The following is an 18886-nucleotide window of genomic DNA, read 5'->3' as shown; positions in this document are numbered from 1 at the left end:
ATTTAGGATCGAGTGCTTATAAACTGTCATGGTTTTGAACATGCCTCAGGTCTGACATTTACCACATTGCTGACACTAACATCAGGCTAAGGTGCAGAAAATTCTCGAAACATAATTGCAGTGAACCGGGATTCAAGCCTTTTATCGGACAGGTCCAACATTTACTACAGAGAGACTAAAGGCAGCTTGTCTTGAAGAATAACAACTCATGCTTGGTATAAATAACTTTGTTTGATGAATGATAATATGAATGAACGTCACAATATTGTATCACAAAAGTTGGAATATCCTACACATTACATCTAAACACCAGGACACATACTGCAATTAAAATTAAGTGCTGTCATAACACTTCATGCATGATGTCAATTCTACATAGTATTTCAATGCTGATTATACATCAGTGACTAGATGCTTTGTGTAAGACTTCACCAAACACAAATCTGACATATAGGTGTCCGGAGCCATTCAGTCCATCATAAAGGAAGATTATGACGACAATCAAACAGACGTAATTGGCTCTTTGACAAATCTTAGTTTATACAACTGAACTTTCCCTAAAACAGTGCATTGAACATGGAAGCAAATGCCATTCTCTTTCAGTCGTATGATTTCAAATTAGAAGATGGAAGAAACATTTTTACCATCTGCTATATAATATAAAGTGAGGAGACTGATGACATCTGGTATGAAGTTAACAGTTTTAGATGTACATGACCCCATATATGATGATTTTGGCTGGTTTAAGTGTTGTGGTACTTTTAACACAAACTGATGACCTAACAGAAAGAATATATTCCATCAAATTTGTGATGTGGAGACAAGAACATTCCACATCAAACTTCGTGATTTTGTAACACATGTAGCCAGCACTTCACTTTGGAACTGACAAATTAAATATCCTCTGAAGAATAATGGCTATTATAATAGAAAGAAGCAGTGGTGTACATTGATTTATATAACATTAGTAAACGAACTTAAGCATTGGCATCTTGCAGCATGAACTAGATGATTATAAAAAAAATAAACAATTTTATTATTGTGTCATATATCATGTTTCTGATGAAGCACATTTGGTTTTGATTAGAAAAGGATACAGTCATATTCAAATACAGAAATGGTTTCTCAAGAAGCACACCTGGGTACTGTATTGTAATAACATTTCGTCAGGAATTGGTGAGGTCTTGGTTATTTATTGAAATCATATCACATATACGTAAAAATAACTGAGGATTACATGACATTATAAAAAGTGTGGTGCATAACCTTTGAATTGAGTGTGCATATGGAGTGACATCTTATGATTAGCGAAAAAACTCAAAATTTTCAGCACATATGTCTGAAACATGAACCAACACACTGACACACCCGAGATGGTAATGGCCTACCCCATTCCCCTAAAGAAACTCATCAGCTGAAGTAATACCATAACATCTTCTCAACTAATGCACACAGTAATAATTTCCTGGGATCAATTTGGACCTAACACACCAGCCACTATTGTAAAAATCAGCTTCCCATGTCAAACATATAATTGAAATTAACACAAGCATTACAGTCTATGATATCAGTCCTTGTTTAAAATACAACATACACCATGAAAATATCACGATGATATAACCAAGTTAGCATCTCTGGTTGAGGGTAACCTTACAATACAAATGAGTGAGTGAGTGAGTGAGTTTAGTTTTACGCCACACTCAGCAATATTACAGTTATATGGCGGCGGTCTGTAAATAATCGAGTCTGGACCACACAATCCAGTGATCAACAACATGAGCATCAATTTGCGCAATTGGGAACCGATGACATGTGTCAACCAAGTCAGCGAGTCTGACCACCCGATCCCGTTAGTCGCCTCTTACGACAAGCTGAGTCGCCTTTTATGGCAATCATGGGTTGCTGAAGGCCTACAATACAAATGAACCACATCTATAACACATATACTAACTGGATTCAAACTGCTATAGGACTAAGGATATCGCCTCCCGAGCTTTCATCACTGCAAACACTTTCACGTCATAGGTTTTTCTCTCATGTGAGTAACCAGCATGTTTCATGTAGTTCTGAGTTGTCATCAGTAACTGACACTTTATTCCACTTTTGTGTCACATCATAACTAGCATTGTCTATAACAATATTTTCTAATTATTAAGTATTTTAAGTAATATAAATGAACTTAGACATAACTGACACAAAATGTCCCTGGTACCAGAGTTAAGACTGTTGGCACCTAAGATGCCATTTTATGCTTTAGACATTTCTTAAAACAGAACTGCATAAACACATTTATGCTTTGGGAAAAGGTGAGTTTCAGCTTAGATTTAAGATTAAGTAGATTTAAGTGTTTTTCATTAAAAAAAGCAAGTCCTTGATCCTTGCTGATTTTCTCAGTTGAAAGAGTAAGAATATGATGATGGGATGATCTTGACTTGTTCTTTCTGAGAAGAAATAGAAGGGACATAACTCTGTAAAAAAAATGTTCTTTCTTGCAGTTTTCAAAAACATTTGGAATTTTGAAAGGCAAATGGGTCGATATATCCCCAATTCCATGTTGTTGAAGGAGGCAAAGAAAAAAGTAACATCATGTCATTGCGATTACCTCAGGTAACAACATTTGCATGAAGTAACAAAATTTCAGTATTCGTATTATGTTACCAATGTTGAATTTAACAAATGTGATAATACAGAATTGCATGTTAGTCTCAAAACAGTTTGTGTACCATCTTTCACCAACACCAATGTTTACTGGGTTATGGTGCTGATTCTATTGATTCAGCACTGATTCTCAAAATGTAACTACACACATTTCTTAAGCACAGGGGAATCAATAAGGTGTTTTTGTTCTGATATTAAAACAAAAGAATTTCATTTAAACAGAAAAAACCCCAGATAACATGCTGATCATTATGACACTTCATTACGTGTGGGCTTTCTGTGCAGCCATTTCTAAAAGTCTTCTATCGAGAAATGAAAAAGAAAATTCCTGAAAAAAAACTGATCTTTTGTACAAGGTCAGTCAGTGCTATGTAATTTTTCACACTGTCTTGAAAGCTCAACTAATAAGATTGAAAATACACATTAGGTTTCCATTACAATCACTTTGAGACAATGGTAATACCATGATTAGTTTTTACTATGCTTATACAGACAATTACATGTAAGGGGGTGGGGTAGCCTAGTGTAGTCTAGTGGTTAAAGCGTTCGCCCATCATGCCGGAGATACAGGTTCAATTCCTCACATGACAATGTGTGATGCCCATGTCTGGAGTCCCAGGCCATGATTTTGCTGGAATATCGCTAAAAGCGGCTTAAAACCAAATTCACTCACACACAATTACACAAACTATTAAAAAAATACAGTAACAATATCATAGCAAATCTGGGCTACTTTGACATGTATGTCTTTACGGAAAGACTTAACACTGCTGCTAAAAAGAAATTTCTGACTGATTTACTAATGTTTGTGTAGGCAAAAAACATTTTCCCTGAATAGGGTTCTGAGGTTCTCTAAGAAACGCAGCTCAAAGAATTATACTCACCAAACTTCCATCCTAGCCGTGTTAAACACTGCCACTATTACACAAATCCACATCTTCTGTTGTTATGTCACAATTTTTCTACAGGTTTGTTTAACAGTAGCCTTCGTGACAAAATAGGCCTGACAAAAGCTGATTCCCCTGTAGATACCCTCATGACACGAGAATTAGTCTAGGAGACGTTAGTGTTAATATATGCTACCACGTAGGGGCAAAATGGTATGCTCTTATCATGGTACAGTACATAATGTGATACAATTTGATTCAGTCCATTTCTGTATATGAGAACTTATTTAAGGTAAATAACAGCTGTCTAGCAAAGAAATGCATCCATTTTGACAAAATGATTTGAGTTCTGGACATTTTAGAAAAGGTTTTGAAAGGTCAATAGAATGGCAAAAACATCAAATGTTTGGATTGCACTGCGGTATACCAAACTAAAGGGAAAATTCTGTGGTATGCCATTTTTCCCTACTGTGACGTAATCCTTACATGCTGTATTTACAAAAGCTAGTCAATATCACTGCATGCATTCATATACCACCGTTACTGTGTCAATAAAGCACATCATCATCCTTCACTGCCAACAATGTACATTAATATGCAATTTGTCCATTCTGATTATTCCATAACATGATGAGCTTCTGGGTCATTTATAACCATAATCTAAAATATTAATCACACACTAAATTCTCACTCCTTGATTAATCCTCGGCCCAGTTTCACAAAGATATCGAATTGCTATGACTGCCTTACCTCCTACAGTGTAACAGACTGAAGACAGTCGCAGCACTATGATAGCTTTGTGGAATGGGATTCTGATTATTAACAGCAGTTAAATAGTGTCTGTATTGGATCGTTTTATGCAATCTGTCACAAATAACCCAACATACTGAAACGAATGTTGGTCTCATGTGAATTACCCTAATTTAGCAATCAGAGAAATTGAAAGTAACTTCTCCCTTCAACTGAACCCAGATTACTGAAAACCTGAACAGAAACATCATGAGGAAAATATACATCAAATATTACTGCTGGTTAAGAAAATTGATTTTGAAATCCTTATCTTCAAAACCAGTTCGCTTATCTCTCAATGATATTTAGTTATCACATGAGACAACACAATAATTTTACAGAATCAACACAATAAATTAATATCTAAATTTCCCAGTTTCAGTCCAACTCTACATGAATATATCACTGTCTGCACAGAACAATCCCTTAGTAAGTCCAGCTGCACAGAGATGGGAACCGGTATATCACAATCTGCATCTGTCACAGCCATTCTCTAAATATTGTCTTCCTCCCCTGCTTGGACAACTACTGTGCTGGCAAGGACATCATAGGCAGCACGACTGTACTTGAAGAAAAATACTGTGAGGCATGCTGGGAAGAAGAAGGCTATCGTAAAGTTCTTGATGACTGATCGCACAAGGGCACTGGAACAAAAACAAGACATCTTGATATCAATCACATCTTTCCCACTGCAGCATTGTAGGTATGTCAAGTATGTTTCATGTGTTTTCCTAGGATCAGGGAATACAAACAGTAGACGTAACACGTATTTGCAGCAATATGATGATAACGGGCCATACAGTACTTAAGCAACATTGTCAAGAGAGTTCAACTGCATGAACGAATCTTTTGAGCAGATTGTTGGTAGGCTGTGGCATACACTACAGGACAGATACACCCTTTATACTTCCCATCTGAGAACTCACTGGTGCCCTTATATACAGTTATGTAAGAGTGAATGAGTGAGTTTAGTTTTATGCCACATTAAGCAATATCCCAACAAAATCACTGCAGGGGACACCAGAAGTGGGTTTCACATGCTGTACCCATGTCGGGAATTGAACCTTGGTCCTAGGTTTCAAACACAAGGCTACCCCACCACCCCCAGTCAGGTAACTGATGATATGTTGAAGTTTTCTAACTCTGAAATACCTTGGAAGCCCAGCCAAACAATGTACAGCATGTGAGGTTGCTAAGATGACTAAAATGAACAGAAAAATCCTTGAAGAGTTTATATAATCTGTTCTGTGCAACAATGAGGATTACAGAATGCACCAAATTGCCCAGAGCAAGTGAGCCCTGCTGTTGTTCTTTAAGACTGTAAACCATTCACTGAGTAAGTATTGTTTTATGCCAAGTCAGCAATATCCCGGCTTAGTCATGTGTGGACACGATCACTCACCTTCCCCAGCCAATGTTCTGTGCAGGGTAGACAAGGATACGGTTATGTCCCACATCTATGATGTCACTACACGAAACAACTTTCAGTCCCAGAAGCCTCTTGCCAGGTGTTGAACCACCGATTGTTCCAATGCCTTGACGTAAGCATAATGTCTGTAATGTGATTATGAAACTGCCATGTTATCAGTTGCATTTTCTCACATCTTTAGTACTTAGCTTAAACTTTATTTGCAGATCCAGGATTCCACATAGTTTGTGAATGAAATCTATTTTTCTGAAATAAGCAACAAATTGCAAACAATAGACTGTCAACAGACAGCTTAAATCTTAAGGATATACCTGTCAACATGGTGAAGCAACTATAACCAGATATGAATCTTGATAATGTCCCTTGGTGCCAATGTTCAAAGCAACCTCAGCATTATCACTGTCCTGAGTCTATGTTAGGGTATGGGAGTTATGATCACCTCTGCTCTAAGATAGATATGTACAATCGCACACTGTTCATGACGATGGGTGATGGACAAAATCAAGAGACATGGATCCAGGATTTTTAACTTGGTGCCCATGGCGGTCATTTCTCGGAAGATGCGTAAGTTATTACTAATTCAGTATAACTTAGGAAATGTATGTGTCCAATTGAGGGATTTTTACTGACTCTGAACTGGACTGGAGTTATGGTCGGTAGGGGTGGGTATTGCAAAGAGTTTTCATATTGTGATATATTATATGCTATGTATTGCAATGTATTGGAAGAAGTATATCCTCACAAAACAAACCCCACAAAACAAAAACTACTTATAACTGAGTTAAGACTTCATTTCATGCTGCACTCAGCAATATTCCAGCTATATGGTGGCAGCCTGTAAATAATTGAGTCTAGACGAAATAATGCAATTATCAACAACATGAGCATCAATCTGCGCAATTCGGAACCAATGATGTGTGTCAACCAAGTCATGATCCCTTTAGTCACCTCTTATGACAAAAACAGTTCCCTTTCATGGCAAGCATGAGTTGCTGAAGGCCTATTCTACCCCGGATCTTCATGGGTCTTTTTAATCATGACAAAATCATTAATGAGCAGATATTTATAGCATACAGATTCAAAACATTGTGAAACAAAAATACAGAACACAACTTCAAACTGAACATAACTTGACCTTAAGTGTGAAAAACAGAAATATCCAAAGATTTCTGAATTTTACGAATGTTTTTGAAAGCATGTCAACATACTGCTTTCCGATCAGTGAATTGCAATACACATCGTTTCCATATCTGAATCAGTAAATACTGGTAAACAAATCATACTGCGCAGTCCTCATGATTAAATGTTGATTTCTTGAGAAATCACAGGTCTACTAATCAAAGTAAACAAAGCTAGACTGGTGAGAACATTTGAGGGTGCTCTTGTACCAAAAGAACCTTATTTTACAAACCAGCAAGAACCTTATTTTGCAAACCAATATCATGGTCAAACACTCATTAGAAAATATACTTCAGAAACTTACCTCAAACATGGTAATAAGAAGTCGATTTACAATCTCCATGGCAATAACTTCTGATGTGATAGCGAAAGCTTTGTCATAATCCAATTCTTCCAGGTTGAAGAATAAATTGTAATCAACATTGCCATCCCTGTAATTAACCAAGAATTGTCATGACAAGTCACTACAACAACAGATGCATTTTGAGTATCACCATGATCGTTAACTATGAAGTCAATTTTCAGCACTGAAAACAGTACACAGAAATGTAATTTTCTGAATAAAATTGATATTTTATACTTATCCTGACTCATGTTTAATTGCTTATCTCATTTTCCTGGCAAAGGTAGTGGAACACCTGAAATCCCCTGAAGTTCCCTTCTAAAAGAAGTGGATGTAAAATTCACACTCACCCATGTATTACCTCCCTTCCCATGCACATGGTCAGCTGATGGCCATGATCCTTCACTCTCTGCTATAATCACCCGACATGAGAATACAAGAATTCAGCGTGTCTGTGAGGGGCGGCTGGGAGGGCTTTTGCCTTGAGTCAGGATAAGTATAAAATATCCATTTTATTCAGAAAATTACATATTTTTCCTTATCCTGACTCATGCTTAATTTCTTACAGAATCCGACGGAAACGGTGGTAGGTCAGATTCTGCTGTCTGTTCCAAATTACGTCCAATAATTTCTCCCCTAACGGGAACTTGTAATGTCGAAAATTCAGTCCTATTCTTCCCATATTCATTGTAGATTTTGGGGGGAATCACCTCCAGTCGAACTTGTTTTCCATAGAAGGCTTTGTTGGCACTTGATGACATCAAAAGTAGCTAGCGTCCTGCTAGTTTCTGATGCAACTAAATGTCAAGATATAGCAATTGAAACTAGTTGCGACCTTTCTTCATGTTCAAATATCTTCATAATGAATACAAGGTCCTAATCACTCATGCTAGTCTGTTCAAAACATGTGCATAGACTTTCCACCAAAATACTCTACAGAGCGTCTGGCTTCCACAAGTCACGTGAAAAGTCGGGTGAGTTGCCCAAACTGATGAATGCCAGAGATGTCCTCTGTGGATATGTCTCGCATGTAATGGTTGGCAAACACTGTTTTGACTTCCAAAAACAGCCTTCCATAATAGTAGATAGCGAGCAATTTCCATGTAGAGCTAGTGCAGAGGCTAGGGCTCTGACTTCATGTGGGTTAGAAGCTCGCAGTGGGTCTAATCCTGCTGCTTTATATGCTCTAAGTATAACAGTCCTAATCCACACTGAGATAGTGTTGCGGGATACTTTTGTGGGTGTCTCATTAAATATAGGGATAAATAGGCACTTGAACTGTTGTCTTCTAGACTTGGTACGTGCAATGTATATTTTCAATGCTCTGACTGGACATAATGATAAATGTTGTGTATCGTGAGGTCCTAAGATTGAAGACAAGGCCGTTACATGGAACTGTCTATCCGGCTGACCTGGTAGTTATTTCTTTGCTATGAAATCCCATCTTAGATCCAAATGAGCTGTTTCTTGTTGACTTGTATCAGACTTGGTTGGATTGAAGTCTAGAGCATGAATTTCTGACATTCTTGCAGCTGAAGTCAGGGCAAGTAAAAAAAGCCTTTTTGAGTCAACATTTCAATCGAAGTCCGATCAAGTGGTTCATATGCATCACTTGTATGATGTTGGAGTACAATATTTAGGTCCAACGCCGGAGCTCTAAATCTGTGTTGTTGATCTTCCAACTTGAATGAACGTAGTAAGGCAAGAAATTCTGGTACTTTAGTCAGCTTGGTCCCTGTTCCCATAGTGATGACTGAGCTGAGAGCTGCTAAGTACGTAGAACCTTTCAGACTGATTTAGGTGATTTACTAACCAACCTAGTCGTGTCTGTAGCCTGATTGTGAAGTCTAACTGCAGTCTGGCTAGATAGTCAACCAGTCAGATAAGGAGTCTTAGTTGAGGAAGATGTAACATCTTGAAATGTTCTGGCTTCTGTAGAAACTTTTTGTTGAATTCCTTCATGTTGTAAATGAGTAATTTCTCTCTGGAATTCTTCTTCGGTACTAAGAAGATTGGGGAGTAAAAGCTGGGCGGTCATATGTATCTAGCTGATTGTCTGCGTAGATGATGGGAGTTGGTAGTTTTGTGAGCGGTGGTGTATCTTCCAGCGGAATCTTGTAGCAGTCTTGTAGAATATTCATGACATAGTTGTCGTTGAGGATTCCTCCAATTTTGCCAGTAGACTTGAAGAGGTGAACGGCTGGGGGTGGAAAACTTCAGCCGTTCCAAACCTGATCTTCAGCGTTTATTCCCTCCACTGCCCCTTGACGGTCTTCCTGACATCTGAGAGCGTTTATTTCCTATATAGGGGCGACAAAAGGAAGAAGACGAGTTTTCCCCTCGATCGTTGAATTTCTTGTCCCTCCCTCTTTAAACCCTGAAGAACTTGGACTTACTAGTGTAACACTGATTTGTCTGTTTAAGGACAGAGTCAAAGTGTCGATGGATTTTATCATCATAACTTCCCTTGAATCTTGAGTAACCGATCTTGCTACCTTTTCAATCCTTCCGTCAAACACACTAGGTGCAGACCATGGGGCTTGATACAAACTTTGTGAAGTTCTCACTCCATGATGCAGTGGACAGGAGCCCCTGTCTCAGAAATAGATTAACACCTGCAGTAGTAGAGGCTAGATGTTCGGACATAAACTGTTGATCCTTCCTCTATGTAATAAGCGCACACAGGATCATCCTCTATTCCTCACTGGCACGATTGCTGAATTTTCTGATGAGAGTCTCGTTGATGGCCCTAGATGGAGCTAATCCGAAGAAAGTTTGCCTCGTAGTAGTATCAAGTTGCGCCAGTCTCTTGTCTTTTACTTTGTAAAATCTGCTGCGAGCGAAACTTGTTTGCTGACCTAAATGCTGTAGACAAAGTCTCAGGGATCATAGATACAGGAGCTATTGGTGGGAACGTTAATGTATCAATGTCATCATTCTTCAATTTATATGTGTTGAATTCAATGGAATCCTTAGATGGTGAAAAAAGGTTTAAGCCATCTGTGATCCATGATGTGACTTCTGAGTCCGAAAATAGGGCCTCCTCCAGTGACAATTCAAGAGGGTGTCTAATTTCGTTCTACCTAGAGTAAGACGAATTCATAGATCGCCGACGATCCCAACTGTGTGAGTCTAAGTCTGAAGGGGAGGATGACTGCATACGGTGTCTTCTATGAATAGGGGAGACTGAAGGAGACGTTTTCCGTTGATGAGTCCATCCACAAGTGCACTCACGCGACCGCATGACGTCACTCACCCGAGTATAACTACTAGTGCGAGTGCACTCAACTGGTGTGGGTGTATCCTTCTCTGAACTGTGACCTGATGACTGGGACCTGGATCTTCTGGAATGCGTGCGTGCATGCATCTCTTCTTCATCATCAGACGTGAGTGCAGGTCATCTTTCCTCTTCCAACCGTCGCTCCATAAGATTCATCATCTGCATTGTGAATTATTGCATGAAGGCGCATGCATTGAATGCATGCAGTACGTGCATTGACGACTGTGTTGAAGAGTTGTCTATGATGCCCGAGGTTGCAGTCGACATCTGCAATGTCTGTTGTAGATGAAAAGATTTCTTGTTCTGTGATGGCCCTGCCTCAACAGACGGTCTCTTCTGAGTCTTGGGAGGGGACTCGCCCTACCCTGGACACAACCTCGGAAATACGGCTGGCATATCACTGGAATGAAACTCAGCATCAATAATCAAACGGTTACCCTATTTTAAAGTAAATGTGGGTCAACCGCCGACAGCCGTAACCTGCACCGAAAACACGATTTCATCAACTGAAAAGGCACAATAATCACAAATTTGCATAATAATAATAATATATATACAAGTGAAAAAACGCATGAAACACAAATTAAGTTAGAAAAACACGCAAAAGAATGAAAGACTTATCGCCATATATGGGACCCGGGTGCTTCCAGCCGCCCTCGTCGGGCGATAGGGAGAGAGTGAAGGATCATGGCCGATCAGCTGACCATGTGCATGGGAAGGGAGGTAATACATGGGTGAGAGTGATTTTACGTCCGCTTTTTTCAGAAGGGAACTTGAAGGGATTTCAGGTGTTCCACTACCTTTGCCAGGAAGAGGAGATAAGCAGTTAAACACGAGTCAGAATAAGGAAAAATTATGATTTTCATTACGAGGTATATTGAAAACTGTACAAGGAATATGATATCATATAAAGCATGACTGAAAATGGTATACAGATATTGATTTCACTGGAAGCATATTGAAAACAGTACACAGAATTTGACCTCATACAAAATAGAATGAAAACATTACACAGTTATCAATTTCATATGAAGCAAATATTGAAAACAGTACACACCATGTTATTTCATATGAAAAAGAGTGAAAGCAGTATGCTACATAGGATGTGATTTCATATGAAGCAGACTTACATGTAGCCCAGCTCTCTCATGACAATGACAGTGACAACAAGCTTAATGTAGAACAGCAATGTGAAGTCAATCAGTTCAGCTGCAACTCTCTTCCAAAATGATGGCAATGCAAATTCAGTTCCTGAATTTGAAACATACAAGTAATAACTGAAACATCACCAAACACCTTTTCTAGTTTTGCAGCAATACAAAAATACACTTTAAAAGAACAGGGTTTAGCTTAGGAGTAGTGCATCATCATCATCATCATCATCATCATCATCATCATCATCATCGTCGTTGTCGTCATCATCGTTAATTTAATATAATGATGTCATTTGAGACCCACACCATCAATGCTGATTATAGAGATACAGTCATACACTGACAGAGGTTCCAATGCATCTTCTCTAACAATTAGTCTGTTATCATGTTTACTGATATTGTGTTTATTTTGAAATACCCCATACAGACCTTGTCTCTGTCCTGCTGACCTATCTGCTCTGACCTGGGCTTGCACTGGTTGGCCAGTTCTTTGTCGCAGGTTATTATGGTTGGCCCCAAAACTTGAGTACTGGCCTAAAAATTAGATAATATTTCTTTTGCTAGTTAATAGGTTTCATCCTTTTTCTGTAGTGTAAGGTTTAATGTAACATTTCCATCTAATATCATTACCAGCTACCAGATCAATCCTTTTGGTACATAAATGTGTTATCACCATTCCTGCAAAAAAATGCAACAATACCATGCATTAGTCTGTATCACAGTCCCATTCTATTTTCCCTATTGCACGGTCCTTCATGCAGTGCTAATGCTTTCAATGAAGCAAATTTAGATTTCTTCACGTCTGAATTTCCAATCTCACTGGGGTTTCTTTTCAATGTAAATGTGTTTATTTCTTACGATGAAGATATCAAAATTATATATACATATTCAGAGATTAAGTGTTAGTTTACATGTACAAGTTACTACAACATGTACAAGGGCTGTACTGAACCTACTATCAGAACCAGATTAATATAATACTTATCCCAAATATTGGGAATGTATATGAATATTGGATACTGTTTGTTGTTTTAAAGGTCACATGCAACGTAAAACACAACTTTGCAGATTCTGGTACCTTTCGGTATGCACTTACCGAAACAAATCATCAAAAATGCCAATTCAACCTATAAAGTTGAAAAAAACCCGCGATGAACAAAAAGTCCGCGAAATCGGAGTTCAAACGTTTCACTAAATTCCCCCCAGCGCGGGGGTAAAAACTGGTTTCAACAGCTGTGCTGCACTGCGTCCATAACGCATGCGCAGTGAATAGGTTCGCGGAGCTTGAAACAGTATGCATGCCCAGCTTCTGAGGTCGTGAGCAGTAGTCTGATCTTGGTTGTGTACACAAACAAGTGAATAATCTACTCGTTACATAAAACAACTTGTTGATTGTGGTAAGCAGTATCTGTCACAGAGAAAGCTCAGTGTCTGGTTTATTCACACCTATATGTCTGTCTGCCTGTCTGCCTGTCTGCTAAAGACTGTGCAATACACAGCTTCAATCATTGACCACATGCAATTTGAACTTAACACCTATCAGACTATACGACATAAAGAAAATAAGTTGATTTATGACTCGTGCACCCGAGTCCAATCTCTGCCACATTATGTAATCAGGCACGTGTGATACACATGACATGTTTTATGTCTGTGGGTTGCAAACAAACTACATTCATTTTTTTCGGATGACTGGATCTGACGGAAACTGGTGCAAACTCTTGTCAGTTTCAAGTCCTGCTTTGTACTTGGACGAATGACAGATTCCAGTCACGCAGTAGTTTACCATCTCTACTGACACGATTTTTGTTTGGATCGAGCACAAATTCAGAGAACACATATTTTCCAAACCCAACATCTCTATATACATTCTTCATGGATAAAGACTTCTTTTAGTGTATATGATTTTGTTTGACAAAAGTATTTGAATCCATACTGAAACGATGCATCAAGTACACATAAAGAAGTTGTTATCCATAAAGAATCTTACTTTCTTGTGACTGGCTATACTTCTAAAATGCCCATCAAACAGATCATCTTTCTGTACACACAATGAACCCTCAGCATATCAACAAATGACACAGCCAATCGGAAACCGTCTTTACACTTGAGTGCATATTCACCCGCTATGACTGGGTTTGGTCTCCCGAGGGCTTCGTTTTGGGGGAAGTAAGCCCAAGTATAAAATATTGCACTTTTGAATCGTGATTGTACGCTTATAATTTTATTTATTTGTTTTTTTAAAAGCAGCAATGTATATTATATGTCATGGATAAGTGATAAATGTGTTTTAATTATGTTTGATTTTTCGGTTGCATGTGACTTTTAAAATACTGTTCCCTGAAAACACCTGGACCATTCCCTGCAAAAGACAAAATAAATATATACGTAGAAAGTAGTTTACCAGGTGCAGCACCAGTCAGTCTCCATCCTTTACGTTCCTTAGGGATAGGGTTTGGCACCCTTTATGATGCTAGGGGTTTGGGGTTTGGGGTTAGGGTTAAGGCTTGCGGATGGTGTCTGGTATCCTTACCGATCTTTAGGGAGCACTGATTAATCTGAATGTGCATCCAGCAAAGTGCACTACTCCCAAATATACCTATTTACTTATGTACTCTAATACTACATGCACATATAACTCATAAAACTCAATGCCCAATTTTTGTACGCAAAAAATGGCGAACATATTCTGTATTCTTGACATTGCATGGCTGCTATTATCTATAGTCCAGCATATAACTAGACGACTTCGCACTATACCAAGGTGTGCTTGACGTCTAGCCGGCGAGTGAATTTTCTTTGATGCACTGTGCGCTGTACAGATATGTACAGCGGTTAAAGGCGAAAATCCAGCCTATCGACTAGAACAGGTGCACGGATTGCTAAAACAAACACTCATTTTCAAAACGGCATACTTACATCCACTAACATCCATTCACTTTATTTTATATCAGCCCTGATACAGAACCACCCCGGTTTTTCACTACTTGACGGACATTTTGACTGGTTAACCAAAAAGTGGAATCGCACTAAAACGGTTAGCGATAAATTGACTGTGGTTGCGGGGAAACGAACTTAACTCATTTTTTCATCGTTTGTAGACATTTCTGGATCCCATATATCATCGCACCATTCACTGAACTCTTAAAATTACATTGATTACTCTAAAATGAAATGAATCACTGTAAGTACTAATTATAATTCTACACCATCATCATGATGGCAGTGTGCATGAAGTATACGTAATCGGTCTTACGAGATGACAGTTTTCACTTTCATGCACTTGGTAAAGTTGACATATTTCCAAATTAGGATTTCTTCACTGATTCATTCAAATGTTTCATTTCCTCTACGTTCTAAATTTCTACACCATACAGTTCCTATCCTTCAGTAATAAAGTGGCGCCATTACGCAAGTTACATGACGCTGAAAGAAGACATATTCAACAAATCGGTGAATGTATTTCCAAGATAAGAAAAACTGTATGACACACGCTCTTGGGATTGTATTTCGTCAAGAATAATTTGACAGTGTTTCATATGCGGGCACATTCGCTTCAAATCCCTCTCCAAGAAGGTTAACAGCGGAGGCCCAACAATTGACTTTACAAAACTAACACAACTAAAAACGTTTTCAATTACGCTTCAGTAAATACAAGTGGGAGGTGGTTAAGCGGGGACATGGTACTTGCAAGATGTCTGCTAAAGACCACACCTACAGTTTCACGAAACGACGTAAACATCATACGTTCACATCCACACATATAGCTCTATAAACAGAACATCAAGTACCGAGAATTATCTGAGCACTAATTACACATAACATGCTTAGATTCATATCCATACATATTACTATATAAACATAATAACTAATTATACACATTACTGTTTGATGGAGGAAGGGTCATATATTTACACTTAACTTGGGGCTAGCTTATCGCTAGAGGGGAGGGACATTATAGACGTTTGGGCAATACGTCCACCAAATATTTAATAAAGTCAGCTGAAATAATACGGCTCTTCCCCATACAAGAGACAGAAGTCTTCCTAAAATGTCGCATATTAGATAGCTTGGCAGCTGTCGAAAAACGTTCCGAAAATATGTGTCCAACATGTGTAAATGGCACAAATTCTAATAGATCATCAATAACACGGGTGTGTACCTTACGTATTACAAGTGGGTATTAGAGTGAGTGATAGAGTTCACTTTTACTCCCCGGTGTTCAGCGATATTCCAGGACTATCGAGATGAGCGACACCAGAAATGGACTTCACAAAATGGAATTTGAAGCCTGATTTTCACCACTGACTTAATCCTTAGACTTCAAACGTTATAGGAACTTCAGTCTTTATCAAGGTAGTAGCATGAGAGATGCAACACCATGCTAATGTCGTGTCTGAAAAAAACAAACCTTTCCCATTTGGATAATAAGAACACTACGCACACCTATTCAACACCTAAAAACATCTAGAAATGGCATTGTAGGTCTCATGACATCTCGGAACCTGAAATGTACCGTCCACAAACAATGATATATACCACTAATGGTTCGTTTCCCCTCCCGCCTACTGCAGAGCGTCATAGTCCGTTTTCATGGATTCCGTTTTTTAAGCAACCTCTCATTTACATATCCACAATGGCCGGCAGTCGAGGGGGTATATATGATTCAAGACTTGTCAGAAATAAAATGAGTATATTTTGTTGTAGGTAAGTGTCCCGCTTTTACGATGAATGTTTGTTTTAGCAGAACCTGCAAAAATATCAGTCGATAGGTTGAGTTTTCAGTCTTGATTTTGCCTTAAACCGTTCTGCTCAAATTTCTTGCGGAAAGGTGCGTCAAAGAAAATGCACTCGCCGTATAAACTCGATGTAGGCCTTGGCTGGAATACGAGTTTATTCATATGAACTACTATTATCTAGTGCAATTCTGCAGTGTTATTGTCACAATTGTTAATTTCTCACAATTCACAAACAGACTGATACTCTAGAATTACCTGTTGTGGCTGTAGAACCTGTCATCCCACCGGGGGGAGGACAACTCATCGCATAAAGAGGCATCATTGCCATGAAACTGTTCATTGAATTCCAGCAATGATAGTGCCACAACCACTGACGAACAGCTTGTGCGTATTCACGAGCATTCTTATATGTGTTCATGTTGAAATCAGCCCCATTCGTTTGATTCTCAAAGCCAACACCCGTTTGTGGGTGTGAAAACTCTACATTGGGGACGTCTACAGGAGATTTAATCGGGCATACATAACCACTTCGCGTTTCCTGATCCTTGTCCGCCATCTTTAACGAGACATCTCGCTTTCTCTCGTGTTGAACGTCTGCGTCTCGTGATTTCCACGAGACAGATTTTACTGGGAACGATAGCATTAATTTTGCTATTTCATTGATAATCCGGATTTATGTAGGAAACACACACCTTATTGTATCCACTCCAGAAAACGTCTAATCAACATCAACACAGAATTTATATTTACAAATGTAGTATAAGATAACTGAAAATATACGATGAATAAAATTTGTTTTTCATTAATCTATTTAAGGACTTTTCTGGAAAGATGCTAATTAATTCGGGCTTTATGAAACTTATCAAACATTATCATCAGAACAATATCAGTTATATTGCCCCCGCCACATTTCAGGATCCATTTAGAGAATAATTACAATTCACAGAAAACAACATTAAACACGGACCTTGCGAGTTAGTATCCTGACTTACAGCAGGGATAATCTACAATCTCAATATAGACTCCCTGCTTACAGCCCAAAACAAATTTGATTGAAGTCACTCAAAGGCTGCTAAAAGGACCAGTATCTGAATATAACTGTCACCGGTAATCGTAGTTACACGGAATTGTGTCACCCGGTCCTAATTTGCACATACAGTAGGATATTGGTCTTCAGCAACCCGTGCTTGTAAAAGTCAAGTAACGGTCGCAGGGGATCAAGCTCGTTGACAGGGCTGACACATGGCGTGTATCGATGCTTATGATGTTGATCACTGGATTGTCTGGTCCAGAGTCGATTATATACAGACCGCTGGAACATTGCCTAAAGTGGAATTAAACAAGAAAATAATAACATACGTCCTGTGAAATACAATTATATGAAATGCTAAATTTAAGCATACAAAATACTAATTAAAAAAAGATAAACATAAAAAACCACCCCAAATCTCTTACAGGGACCATTAGGAGTATAACTGGTGTAACAAAGGCTGCTACAGCTTAGACGCGATGAAGAGAGGGAGAACTTCCATCCGCGTCTCTTCTATATACATGTAGTTAGTTAGGGAGGAAACGCAATGCAGAAGTATATATATGAAAGCTACTTGTGGATGTGTGGATATTTAGCATTCATAGTTCATTTCAAGCACATTAATGTTCTACTTGAAGTTAAATAACCTGAATAGAAAGCGGATTGTAACCTTTTGAAATTCAGTATGACAGTATATAATGTGATAAGTACAAAGTTCTAACAAGCAGTGAATAGGTTCAGATTTACGACGCACTGAGCAATATTCCAGCTATATAATGACTGTCTGTGTATATTTGAGTCTGGACCAGATAATCCAGTGATCAAGAACATCAACATCGATCTGTGCAATTAGGATACGATCATATGTGTCAACAAGTCAGCGAGCCTGACTGCCCGATCCCGTTAGTCCCCTATTACAACAAGCATCTGAAGATCAATTCAAACCCGGATCTTCATTGGTCTTATAACAAATAAAGAAACTATGCTTACAATATTATTTGCGATGGTACAGTATATAGGATATTGTTCATCCAAAGTGATTGCCATTCTCTAAGTACACATACACAATAAACATATACACATAAGGTGCCGAAACAAACTTGCTTAACTCACTCTGCATTTCACATTTATCCTGCGGTTATGAGTTACTCCAGCAATATCACGGCGGGTGAGACCAGAAATGGGCTTCACACTTTGTACTCATGTGGGGAATCGAACCTGGGTCAAAACGCTTAACCACTAGGCTACCCCACCGTCCCTAGATATTATTGATAATACAGCTGTTGATTACTGCTTGACAAATATTAGATGAGCCAGTGCAGTGAACGCGTTTGTGACAAGCAGGCGGGGCAAGTAATCTGGACGAATACGCTTGGTTGCTACAGGTAGGTTGGTGAT

General features: G+C 38.7%; 2 protein-coding genes across 2 annotated transcripts in view; both read right to left on the bottom strand.

The window, feature by feature from the left end:
• Window positions 1-18886, bottom strand: part of LOC137277829 (tubulin-specific chaperone cofactor E-like protein) — a 191534-nt gene that overhangs the window by 39695 nt on the left and 132953 nt on the right. The window lies entirely within an intron of this gene.
• On the bottom strand, window positions 213-17025 carry LOC137277823 (protein FAM8A1-like). Its single transcript, XM_067809778.1, has 6 exons — window positions 16714-17025; window positions 12149-12253; window positions 11696-11816; window positions 7247-7373; window positions 5737-5888; window positions 213-4978 (listed from the first exon to the last, which is right to left on the bottom strand). The coding sequence occupies exons 1-6, from the start codon at window positions 17012-17014 to the stop codon at window positions 4828-4830; spliced, it is 957 nt and encodes a 318-aa protein (XP_067665879.1). The 5' UTR covers window positions 17015-17025; the 3' UTR covers window positions 213-4827.

Source organism: Haliotis asinina, chromosome 3 (assembly GCF_037392515.1).
Source record: "Haliotis asinina isolate JCU_RB_2024 chromosome 3, JCU_Hal_asi_v2, whole genome shotgun sequence".
In the NCBI taxonomy this organism is placed as follows: domain Eukaryota; kingdom Metazoa; phylum Mollusca; class Gastropoda; order Lepetellida; family Haliotidae; genus Haliotis; species Haliotis asinina.
Note: the sequence above shows the minus strand (reverse complement) of the source record. Positions and strands in the feature narration are given on the sequence as shown.

Coding starts and splice junctions, on each gene's coding strand:
- LOC137277823 (XM_067809778.1), bottom strand. CDS start 17,014: ATGGCGGACAAGGATCAGGAAACGCGAAGTGGTTATGTATGCCCGATT. Junction 12,254..16,713: donor AGGTTCTACAGCCACAACAG/GTAATTCTAGAG, acceptor TCTAATTTTTAG/GCCAGTACTCAAGTTTTGGG. Junction 4,979..5,736: donor CAGAACATTGGCTGGGGAAG/GTGAGTGATCGT, acceptor TTTTTGTTCCAG/TGCCCTTGTGCGATCAGTCA.